At 41.0% G+C, this 13226-nt stretch overlaps 1 protein-coding gene across 2 annotated transcripts in view; it reads right to left on the reverse strand.

Annotated features, from left to right (window-relative positions):
* Kif27 (kinesin family member 27) overlaps positions 1–13226 on the reverse strand; it is a 65345-nt gene that overhangs the window by 37175 nt on the left and 14944 nt on the right. For both annotated transcript variants that reach the window (XM_055629295.1, XM_055629296.1), the window contains 4 exons: positions 10848–11054; positions 7846–8015; positions 5727–5830; positions 3516–3671 (listed from right to left, as the gene is read on the reverse strand). In XM_055629295.1, coding sequence (XP_055485270.1) covers positions 3516–3671; positions 5727–5830; positions 7846–8015; positions 10848–11054 — 637 coding nt within the window. The remainder of the gene's footprint in view (positions 1–3515; positions 3672–5726; positions 5831–7845; positions 8016–10847; positions 11055–13226) is intronic.

The raw sequence follows: 13226 nt of genomic DNA on the forward strand, positions 1-13226 counted from the left end.
GAAGGAAGGAAGAAGAAAGAAAGAAAGAAAGAAAGAAAGAAAGAAAGAAAGAAAGAAAGAAAGAAAGAAAGAAAGAAAGAAGAATCCTTTAACAAGAAAATGGCTCAGTGGGTAAAGGCACTGGCTGAGTTCAGTCCCTGGGACCCACATGATGAAAGAACTGATTCTCTCTACATGGATGCTGTAGCATGCATGGACACACACACAATAAGTAAGTATATTTAAAAAAAAAATTAAAGTATCCTTTAACACAGAGCTAACTATTCTCTTTTTTCATTTCATTGACGTAATTAAATATTTTTATTTTATTTACATTTATTTACCTACCTATTTATTTATTGTGTACTTCTGTGTGTGTGTCCCCAGTAGCACAAGTGGAGGGTGGAGGAGGGCTTACTTCCTTCTACAATGTGGGTCCTAAGAACTGAACTCAGGCCCTGGAGATGCCTGATTTCCGAGCTCCTAAGCTGTGTATGTTTCAGCCTTTCCCAGCTCCACAAACTTCTTTGTTGTTATCTCAGTAAATCTCAGCCGTTGCTTAAATTAGCAGAATCAATGCAACAGTTTTTAAAATATTTTCATTTTTTAAATAAAATGTAGTTCTTAACCTAAATGCATAGTGAGCTATCTTCTCATTCTAAACTTCTATAAATATATAACAATAATATATGCAACTAGAAGGCTGTCAGGCTAGCTCAGCAATAGAATATGTGCCTATCATTTATGAGGCCCTAGATTTAATCCCCATGTGCCCCCAATAAAGAAACTACACATAACAACAGTGTATTTTAGCAAACCTTAGATTGGTCATCAATTATTCAAAGACTAATATTTTATGAACCACTAATTTAAAAAAGAAGTCAAGGGCCAATTTTCTCGTGCTCGGTAGCTGCACTGTTATGGATTTATGACACACACAATGGCCAGGCATAGGATGGGGTGCACACCTTTACTCCATGCACTGGGAGCTTTGAATGAGAATGGCTGCCATAGGCTCATTTATTTGAATGCTTGGTCTGCAGTTGGTGGAAATGTCTGGGAAGGATTTGGAGGTATAGCCTTATTGGAGGAGGTGTCTCACTGGGGGTGAGCTTAGTGGTCTCAAAAGGTCACACCATTTTCAGTTTGCTTTCTCTGCCTGGTGATTGTGAATGGAGATGTGAACTCTCAGCTACTACTCCAGCACCATGGTGCCTGCCTGTTACTCTGCTCCCACCATGATGGTCATGGACTTACTTTCTGAAGTTGCAAGTCCCCGATTAAACACTTTTTTCTAAGTTGCCTTGGTCATGGTATCTCTTTAGAGCAAAATAAAAGTAGTAACTGAGATACCTGGGGAGTCAGAGGCAGGCAATAGATATCTATGATCTACAAAGTGAGACCCTGCTCAAAACAAAGAGACACATATTGATTTCATAAGATACTAAGGCATAAAAAGAATACTGAAACAGTATTGATGCCTCTGTTCTTATTAGTGGCAGGCATGAGTGCTGAGTGGGAGAAGAGTTCACTGAGAACACTAAAAGCAAGCATACACAATTCCTTTTACTAATCTCCATCTCTGAAGACCTTTAGGAAAGGCCCAGGCCATCCTTGGCCCTAAAGAGTAAAATGGTTTGTTGGTGTTACTAGCCCTTAAGATCTGGTTACACCTATCTTTGTTTTATAAACATACCTAAGACATATCTGATTGCTTGATTAAACAGCCTATACCTGGGCAGGGCAGAATGGGGTAGGCGTGGCTAAGGTTTCCAGGCTTTGGAATCATGGGAAATGGTTGGGAAGAGAGGAAGGAGGAAGATGCCATAATAGATTAACCTGAAGAAGAAATCTGAAGAATAAATGGAGGCAATACGAAGGACTCCAATAATGGCGTGAAAAGGCCCAGATAAAGAACAAAAGCAAGTATTTATAAGATTATGGACGGAAGATAGGATGGTTAAGAAGGATGGCATTGGATGTGGTCTGGGAGATGGATGTTGAGGATATTCAACAGCATAGGTACAAATACCTGCCTGGCCTAAGTTAAACAAGGCAATTAAAAAATAAAAAAGGTGGCTGTGTCTTATTATTAGTAGTAGCAGGTTAGATAATACCACTATGATAATCACAGGGCAAATAATAATTAAAAACATATAGCTCAATACTCATTTTTTTTAAATTTATTACAACTTGGATGCCTTCTGTTTTAAAGCAGTCATAGATGTACATAGCTACAAAAACGTATGTGCTCAGTGAGCTCCAGGGTGAGACAGTGACCCAAAAGACCATTTATTCCCGGAGGTAATAATTCAACCCTGAAACTGTGGGGATGCCACCACAGGCCGCACAGCTTGACCTCACTCCCACACAAAGGAGTATGTTTCTTCAGATCCCTTAAATGAGACCAGAGTTGTTTGCATTGGAATTAGGGAAAAAAAAAATGCAGGAATCTCTTCCACCTTCAATTCTTTGCTGAAGTTCAAAGTAGTCAGGGCTGAACATTTGAACATTTCTGAACATTTGAACATTTGAGACTCCTGGGAAGAAAAAGATCCAAACGCCCAAGTTTCCCTTGTTTCAGGCAAACCTAACCTGCCTGATGATGGGCATGGCATGCACCCCCAGCCTGACAAAGGGCAGACATGGGACAAGGGCTAAAATCTTGGTTTACCAAAGAAAATAACTCTTAAGAACAAATCTTTATATTTTCAGAGAAATAAAAATCACAGACAACTAAACTAGGCATGGTGGTGCACGCCTGTGATCCCAGTACTTGGGGAGGCAGAGGCAGGTGAGTTTCAGGCCAGCATCTATAAATCGAGTCCAGGACAGCCAGGGCTACACAGAAAAATCCTGTCTCAAAAAAATTTTTTTAAAAAAATTACCTACAAGTAAGGTACAATATTTAACGTTAACAATGAACTATCAGGCTGGGGATATAGCTAATTGGTAGAATACTTGTGCAGAGTGCTCAAATCCCTGGGTTCAATCCCAGTACAGAAAAAAAAAAAAATTAAAAGTGAACTCTCTAAGTCAACAATGACTAATAATTAAAAGTAATTATTCTTAGGAAATAACTTATTTGACAGCAGTTGCCCAGCACAGCAAACACCTAAGTTGCTTTTGCTTTAATTTTGTTATTACTGTTGTTTTATTTCAGAGGGAGTGTCATTATGTAGCCCAGGCTGCCCTGGAATTCACTACTTAGCCCACACTGGCCTCTAACTCACAGAAACCCTCCTCTTCCTCTAAAGTGCTGGGAACACAGAGGTGAGCCTCCCTCCCGCCCTACAGGAAAAAGGAAGGAATAGAATGTTCCTTTTAGGTATACACATTTAGTGCCACGACACTTCAGCCAGCACAGAGCTCACACTAGCTACAAAGCGAGTAGTGCACTCTCTGGCTCTGAGACACATCTGTTTAAATGCATTCGAGCTGCAGGGGGCAGTTGTGAGCTACAGACACTGGAGTGGGTGGCAGCACTTCCCGGGCAGTCTTGGCTGCTTTCTCACACAAGCACAAGGCACTTTTACCTGTTTTGATTAACTCTTTGATCAGATCTTCTTTCATCCTGATGTTAATCGTAAGCTCTCTCATTTTCTGTTTAGCTTTGTTAAGTATGAGTTCTGAAGTCCTTAGTTTTTGAAAATTTAACTCTTGACTCTCCTGGAGAGATTCCATCTTCAAATCTTTAAAATCAAAGACACAAAAATCCCAGTGTATAAAATACTCAACCGAAGTAGAATTTTAAAACAAAAACAGAACAAAAGCAATTTAAAGTGTCTTAGTTACTTTTCTATTGCTGTGACAAAACAACATGACCAATGCAATTAATAAAAGCTAGCATTGAATTTGGCTTACAGTTTCAGAGGGTTGGAGTCCATGACGTCAGAGCCAAGGCATGGCAGCAGGGACAGCCCAGAGCGCGTATGTTGACCCACAACCATGAAGCAGAGAGAATACTCTGGGAATGGTGGCAGGTTTTTGAATCCTCAAAATCTGTCCCCAGCAGCACTTTTCCATCAACAAGGTCACACCTCCTAATGCTTTCCAAACCATTCTACCAACTGGAGACCAAGTATTCAGATAAGCCTATGGGGCTGTTCTCATCTATGCCAGCACATAGAGTTAGCAGAAGGGCTCACAGGAAGGGAAGAACAGGAAGCTTGTACCGCAACTGACACCTAAAGTTCCAGCTTACAGGAAGTTCTTGGTTTAATAGTTTTTCATTTAGAATATACATCTTTATACATATAGCTATGCATATATTATTACCATACCCCATAAAGTTGGAAGAATGGTTATAGTTCCCTTTAACTACAGTTATTTCAGATGACTGTAACTATGAGAGCCTTTACATGGCTCCTCAGGAGTGTGCTGGAGCACTGTGTATCAGTGTCCGTCCGGAGCACACAAAGCACAATGTCTTGTTTGGTTACTTCCTTTTCCTAACTGGGCTTGTAAAGACCAGTGCATGCGCTCATGTACACTCTGGCCCGGGTTTCTTTTGTGGCTGCAGACCAGTAACAAATGAATCAAGGATAGCACTTGACTAGCACTTGTCACTACTATTTCTACATTTTGGTCTAATTTTTGGTAGCTATTACAAGCATCTGCTCTTGAAAGGATGTGTTTTCATAATTTGACACTTTTCATGTTAAATTCTGTATAATCTTACTTTTGTGTATTAACCCACTTATAGGTCAAAATGAGGAAAGCTAAACTATCTTATTGGAATAGCAGAAGTTATGGGCACATGCTGTTCTTGCAGAGGACCTGAGTTTGGTTCCCAGAGCCCACGCTGGGTGGCTCACAACTGTAACTTCAGCCCCAGGGGATTGAAAACTGGCCTCTGCAGGATTTGTGCTTATGTACACAAACCCACACAGAGACACATGATTTGGAAAAATAAAATCTGTATAAAAATACTGTTAGAATTGTGGCTATATAACTTCAGTTTTACAAGTCTTAATTAAAATATAATTACATCATACCCCTCCCTTTCCTCCCTTCTGCTCTCCCATGTTAACTTACTTCAACCCTTTCCATGCTCTGCCACTGCTGAACTTCATGGCTTCTTTTTCTTTGATTATGACTGTTATACATGTATCTCACATAACCGTTTTTAATAAAAACTCCAATCAGTTTGTTCCAGAACATTACTAGCACTAATTGGGCTTCAAGATGGTGACAAAGTCCCAAGTGCACAGAATCCAGCACACCCCCACAGTGCACTGTATGCTCAAAGTTTATGTCTCCAGCTAGAGCTGACTGCTAGAAACCTTTTATTTTTGTTTTTGAGACGGAGCTCTTTAAGTAACCCAGGGTTACCTCAAACTCTTCATCCTCCTGCCTCGGGGGCCTCAGTGCTGAGACTGCAGGTGTATAAGTACACTCAGGTTCTTTAAAATATTGAGGAAAACCGAGCAGTGGCACACACCTTTGGTCCCGGGACTTGGGAGGCAGAGGCAGGTGTATCTGTGAGTTCGAGGCTAGCCTGGTCTACAGAACAAGTTCCAGGACAGCCAGGGCTACACAGAGAAATCCTCCTGTCTAGAAAAAACAAAACAAAAGTCTGTTAAGGACTAATACTTTGGAACACTAGAGGCAGAACAGAGCTTATGATGTCAGCTCCATCAGCAGGAAAGCTCTGCTATGCACTTCTGGCTTTGAGAGGACCTGGGTACTCCTTAAATGACACTGAAAAACCAGCCCTACATCTTCGCTGTCTGAAGGACACCTACCTCCATTCCCCAGATAGGACCGCTGCACTTCATCCGGAGTATCACTCAGTTCAACAAGAGAGCAAACAGAGCCTGGCTTTTTGACCCACGAGTGACTTCTAGATCTAAAAAGAAAATATTTTTAGAAGATTAAGATTGATGGCAACTTCCTTGTTAGCATTTCCTAGACTCTCAAATTAGATCCTCCAAAAGAATGTTTTTAAATTTTAATGTTTTAATTCCTCCAGAATGTTTTTAAAAGGTAATTGTACAGAATAAGCAGATTTTACTAATATTTTTTAAAGTAATGGGATTACCTCCATCTTGGATCCAATGTTTGTAGCCACTGTGGCAGAGTACAGAAACAAACCAAACCAAACAAACCACCCCTTTGAAAGCTTAAGTCCAGTGGCTCAGTGGTTAAGAGCACTTGTTGCTCTTGCAGAGGGCCCAGGTGGCCACATGGCCACAAGCAATCATCTGTAACTTCAGGCTCAGAGAAGCTGAAGCCCTCTTCTTGCTTCTTAGACAAAGGCAGGCAGGTGGTACAAAGACATACATGTAGGCAAAATACTCATACACAGAAAATAAATAAAAATTTTGGCTCTGTTGCTCTCCTTGTGGAGTTCCTGGCCCCTCCAGGTCTTTCTATCTCCCCCTTCTTCCATAAGATTCCCTGCACTCTGGTCAAAGTTTGGCTAGGAGTCTCAGCATCTCCTTCGATACCCTGGTGGGTAGAGTCTTTCAGAGGCCCTCTGTGGTAGGCTCCTGTCCTATTCCTTGTCTTCTCCTACTTCCAATGCCTGTCCTGTTTGTCCTTCTGAATGAGGATTGAACATCTTACCCAGGGTCCTCCTTGTTGTTCAGCTTCTTTAGGACTATGATTTTAGTATATTTATCCTATATTTTATGGCTAATATCCACTTATAAGTAAGTATATACTATATGCATTTTTTGACTTCTGGGTTACCTCACTCAGGATGATCTTTTCTAGTTCCCACCACTTGCCTGCAAATTTCATGATTTCCTTGTTTTTAATTGCTGAGTAGTATTCTACTGTGTAAATGTACCACAGTTTCTGTATCCATTCTTAGTTGAGGGATATCTGGGTTGTTTCCAGATTCTGGCTATTATGAATAAAGCTGCTATGAACATAGTTGAGCAAATGCCCTTGCTGTATGGTTCAGCATCTTTCAGATATATGCCCAGGAGTGGTATAGCTGGATCTTGAGGTAGCACTATTCCTAATTTTCTGAGAAAGCACCAGATTGATTTCCAAAGTGGTTGTACAAGGTTACATTCCTACCAGCAATGGAAGAGACCAACAGAGCCAAAACACCTGGGCCCAGGGCGGCCTGCAGAGACTGATACTCTAACTAAGGACCATTCATGGAGATAACCTAGAACCCCTGCACAGATGTAGTCCATGGCAGCTCAGTCTCCAAGTGGGTTCCCTAGTAATGGAAACAGGGACTGTCTTTGACATGAACTCAGTGGCCGTCTCTTTGTTCACCTCCCACTGGGGGGTGCAGCCTTGCCAGGCCACAGAAGATGGTGATGCAGCTTGATAGGCTAGGGTCAGACAAAAGGGGAGGAGGTCATTCCCTATCAGTGGACTAGGGAAGAGGCAGAGGGGGAGAATGGGGAGAAGAGGGAAAGTAAGTGGGACTGGGAGGAGATGGGAGTGGGGGGCCAGAGCCAGGATACAAAGTGAATAAATTGTAATAAATAAACAAACAAACAAATAAATAAATAGAAAAATAAATACTAAAAAATTTTTAAAAATAAAAAACTGGGGCTGGAGAGGTGGCTCAGAGGTTAAGAGCACTGTCTGCTCTTCCAAAGGTCCTGAGTTCAATTCCCAGCAACTTCATGGTGGCTCACAACCATCTATAATGAGGTCTGGTGCCCTCTTCTGGCATGCGAGTGTACATGCAGACAGAGCATTGTATACATAATAAATAAATAAATCTAAAAAAAAAAAACCTGACTTATGTTCAAACACTATTTTTTTAATAAATTAAGATGACAGTTGATTTAGCAGGAACTACCCACTGCTTATTACATGGAAAAGGCAATACAATGAAAAGCCCACCAACAATATAATAATGCTTACCAAAGGGCGCTCTATGCAACATACCTAATTCTAGATTTCTCCTGGCCCTCTGATTCTTCGTCATCACTGTTGTCAGAAAACTGGCAGTGCAGAACTTCATCTTGCTCTTCTAAGTGACCCATCAGCATGTGACTTCGCGTTCGGAACCCAGCGAATACTTGATCCAGAGAGTATACAGGAGGACTTGAGTAGACCTTGCGAGTGATCCCCACCCAACAACAAAAGAGGTGACTCTTTAATGTCGACTTTTATCCTAGGGCTCACAACACTTTAGAGAGGATATTGGTAAGTACTCTTATGTAGCCAATCATTGAAAATATGCTCCCTGTAAAACGTCAAGATTAACTCCACAGGACCATTACACTTCACAGACACAAGTTTCAGACACTATACAGCCTTTTCTATTTTAAAGGATCAGTTTATGGAGAACAGTAGTCAAAAAGTCCTAGGGAGGCCTAGGACTTTTTCCTAGCGAGGAAAACATCCTCGCTTTCTGGCAGCGCTTGTGGTCCTCAGCAAAAGTGCTCATAACCACTGTCCCGGATTGAAGCTCTTGAGGAAGAGGGGCTACTGCAGGATGCACAGCCCCTCCATCCCAGTCCCAACACAGACAGTCTCACATCTGCACTCTCCCCGTTATGGCGGCATTCCAAACCTGGAAGCCAGTCTTGATACGTGCCAGTCTTGATACACAGTCACTCAGCCTTGATACGTGCAGAGGACAGACGTTGCTAATTAATGCAAATGAGACATTCAGTGTATATTATACAATAAGTAAATATTATAGGCCAGTTAGGAATATTATAACATCTCTACTAAAACAAAATGCCTTTTAAATGCTCAAAAATGACCTTGGAAACATGATGGAGTAGAAACAGCTTTTATATTTTTGTTCTAGGTTCTATTTCCAAATATTTCCTTGTCTGTCACCTCTCAGTAAGGAAACAACAGGGTGACTTCTCAAAAAGAAAGTAAATAATGAAGTCTTAAGGAGACGTGCAATGTGTTAGGGTGAATCACTGCCTAAGCTATTAAAACTGTAGTGTACAGAAAGGCATACAGTCTATGTATCACAGGTATTTAGCTGAGGAGCTATTGGCAGATGATGGGAAAGAGAATGTCACTTTTCTTGAGTGTGGCCACTGGTAAGTTCCATGCACTCCAGTGGGTGACCCCCTGCCCATGCACATACGGGCAACACTAACTGGACTTAGTGGATTAAATAAGTAAGTAATTATAAAAGGAGGACATGCAATTGGGAGGAAGATGTGACAGGGGTCCTGTGGGAAGTTGGAGAGGGAAAGAAAGAGATGGATGTTATTATATTCGTGTATGAAATTTCAAAGGAAAATGAAAACTTAAAAATTATAGTGGAGCCTTCACATACCATGATTCAAAAGTGTGTGCTTGGCACCAGTCCTTTCATCTGATTTCTGTGTTCCTACGCTTGGTCATCTAGTGGGACTGGCAACAATGAGGTGGACAGGTAGAAAAGTTTTCTAAGTGGGCTCCCAGTGCTGAAGACTGAGGCACAAGGGAGAAGGCACCCTGGCCCTTCCTTATAGCTCCCTTCTTTCTGTTTCACAGCCACTGACGAAATAAAGCTTTCCTGCCACATGCTCCTTGAACATGATATTCTACCTTACAAATGGCCTGGAACAAGAAGCCAAGCAGGCAAGGACTAAACCCCTACAGCCCATAAGCCAAAACAAAGCTTTCCTCCTTGGAGTTGCTTCTCTTGGATATTTGGCCACAGTGATGCAAAAGTCTGGTGTTCTTTTCTAGTAGTCAATGGAAATTAACCACATAGTCAACCGTAAAGAAAATGTTAGTAGTTTCCCAAAGCAAGATTGAAATTAGTAACTACAATGGTTTAACATGTAAAACCCAAGCATTTAAACTCGAAAAACTACAGGTAAGGACAGCATTTGTCTTACCGACCCTGATGCACCATGCCTGGGCTGTAACGGGTACCGTGGATGTACAGTGCTATGCTGGGCACTGGGCACTATCGCCGGAGAATGGGATGTGGCGGGTACCGTGGATGTACAGCGAGGATACAGCAGGGCAGCACTGTTGAGCCAGCACTCTCATAAACTCTGTACACCCCACCAGGGTCCCCATGCTTACCATAAGGAACCTGAGCTCACTTAGGTTCAGTTATAGCTAAACTTTCCTGACACAGTTTTCCCCTACCTACACCTTGCTGTTTCACCAATTTCTCAGTCTTCTGATTAACTTACTACATAGATCTCAAAAAAAAAAATTATATCCATTCATAACATTAGTAAGTAGAAACAAAAACTCAACCTGCTAGTTAGGTCATTTTCATAGTAAACTCTTTGATTTATTCCATACAAATCTACATTGTGGCTGGAAAGATGTGCAATGGTTAAGAGGACTGGTTGCTCTTGCAGAGGACCTGGATTTGGTTCCCAAAGCCTGCATGGCAGCTTACGACTGGACTCTGGTTCCAGAGGATCTGATGCCTTCTCCAGCTCACGGGGCACCAGGAAAGCACACGAGGTGCGTACACACACATAGGCAAAGCATCCATACATATAAGATAAAAATGTAAGAAAAATCTACAGACATATATTTACAAATAAAAATTAAAACCAATTTTCATATGATGCTTATGCCATCTTGACTGTCCAGTTGATAATGCCAAATGACACAGAAGTTTCACTTGAGAACAAAACCAATTAGATAAAACAAATAAATGCCACTGCCTGGCCTCACTTAATTTTGAGAGGTTACAGGGACAGGGTCTTGACACCATTAAACTAGCCATGTCTGAAAGCACAGCAGCAGGGGCAGCTTTTACTGGCTCAATATTCCCTCTAAACCTTTCTAGACATTCTCTTATTTACTAATTTTTATCTTTGAAATACTTAAAAGAAAATGTACATATGGAAGTGTCCATAAAACCAAAAGAAAAAAATAACTCCTAAGACTTTCCAAACACTCTGGGGTTGTAAGTATCTTTAAAGTCTCAAAAGAACTGAGGCTAATGCTTGACTCACCTGCTTGAAATCCTGTCTTGATGGGATATAGACATAGTGTCCCCAGTGATTATCAAATGGTACTGTGTGTGGTCTCTTTTCAGAGATCCTGGTATCAGGACCATCTCCACAACTTTCCTTAACTGAAGATGTCATCGACAAGTTAAACTTTGCCAATTCTCCACTCAGCTGGTCCACAAGAAGTTGCTGTTGTAGTATCTTTTCGTTCTTTGTAGAAGAGAGATGTTTCAGAAACAGAGAACCTCAGTACACATGTAATCATGAGTCAGAACTAAGTTGCACTGCCCAAAATCACAACTGCCTAAATGGCTCCTCATTATCTCTTTCCTCTGGTATCCATAAGTAACTAGTATTGAAACTAAAAGCTAAGACTATTTTTCTTCTTCAGGACTGGCATCAGATCCAGGGCTTTGTGCATACTACCACTGAGCCATATTCCCAACCCCAAACTTACTAAATAGTAAAAGCAGAAATAAGAAAAAAAAAAAAAACCTAAAAAATAATAATGCCCCATCCGCTGTGATTGGATAATTTGACACTGATTCTATTGAACTTTCTGCTAAAATACAAGATGTACTAGACAAGGCTGAAAAGCACAAAAGGTACTACACATAGAGATCACAGCAAGGGAGACAGAGCTCTACTTTCTCCAATCTCATCCAATATGCTACTTAAAACCTTAGCCAGAGTACTAAGACCAAAAGAGCAAATGAAAAGTACACAAATAGGAAAGGAACCCAGAAGGCAGATCTCTGAGAGTGCAAGGCCAGTCTGTCCTACAAATCAAGTTTCATGCCTGCTGGGGCTACAAAAGGCTCAAAAAAAAAAAAAAAAAAAAAAAAGGAAAAGGCAGAAGCCAAAGTGTCCTCACTGGCAGATGCTATACATGAGAGCCACCAGAAAACCAGAGCGGATACTCTCTAAGCACAGTGAGTGATACAATTAACATAAAAATATACTATGACAGGTACACTAGGAAGAAATCAGAGAAACTCTCTGCTTACAACAGCCTGATGCCAAAATAAAATAGCTTGGAATAAACCTACCCCAGGGTGTGAAAGACTTCCACAGTGAGAACCTTAAAATCTGAGGAAGACACTAAAAGATGGAAAGACTTCTCCTGTCATAGGTTAGAATGATCAATATTGTGACAATGTCCATCTTGCCAAAAAACAATTTATAGATTCAATGCAATACCAATCAAAACATCAGTGACATCACTCACAGAAATTGAGGGGAAAGTCTTAAAATTCATATGGAACCACAGAAGACCCAGAGACTCACAGGAACGAACGATGAGCAAAAATAAACAAACAAAAAAACAAAACAAAACAACAACACACATGGTTGAGTATTATCATGCCTGATTTCAGAGTTATAATACACACTCACAGTAACAAAGACCAATGTGGTACCAGATGCCAGCCAGTGGAATAGAACAGGGGACCTAGATTTACGTCCACACAACTTCAAACACCAGATATTGATTCTTTTGAGACTAAGTTTCCCTATGTACATTCCTGGCTAGCCTAGAACTCACTATGTAGACCAGGCTGGCCTCAAACTCACAGAGATCTACCTGGCTCTGCCTCCCACGTAAGCCATCATCAGTGATTCAACTGACTTTTGACAAAGATGTTCAAACAAACAAACAAACAAACAAACACTGTTGAAAAAAACAGCCCCTTCAATGGATAATGTTGGAAAAACTGGGTATCTAAAGTACCCTCCACAAAAATCAACTCCAAATGGGTCAAAGGCCTTAATGTAAAAGCTGCAAACACTGAAGCTTCCAAAAGAAAAGGTAGGATGAAGATACCTACGAGATAGAGGTGCAGAGAAGGACTTTCTAAAGTAGACTCCAGTTGCTCAAAGAGTACAATAATCAGCACCTGGTTCTCATGAAATTAGAATTCTTTTATAATGCTAAGGAAACTGTCACCTGTTCACCTCACCCAGGAAACAGAATCACTACATATCCATTAACTGATGAATGGGTAATGAAAATGTGGTGCCTACACACAGTTAGCTGAAAGAAGGTGAACTTCTCCAGCAAAGCAGATGCACCTGGAAAAGGTTATAGTGAATGAAGTAACCCACACATTATTATATGTGGATCCTAACTTCAAAACCTTCAGACTCATGCGTTCCAGTGGGAATGAAAACCTGGCACAGGATCCCTTATAGGTGAAGAAGGTGAGCTCTTCATGGGGGCGGGAAGAACAAAGTCACCTGTTATAAAGAAGAGGGAGGAATATTAGGGTTGAAAGACTGAAACAGGGGTGAAGGTATAGAGATTGGGAGAAGGAAGGCTGGAAAAAGGGCCAGCCAAAACTAAGAATATATGAAATTTATTATATAAGCTAACTAAAACCAAAT

Source organism: Psammomys obesus, unplaced genomic scaffold (genome assembly GCF_907164565.1).
Source record: "Psammomys obesus unplaced genomic scaffold, mPsaObe1.curated_primary_1811, whole genome shotgun sequence".
NCBI classification, from domain to species: domain Eukaryota; kingdom Metazoa; phylum Chordata; class Mammalia; order Rodentia; family Muridae; genus Psammomys; species Psammomys obesus.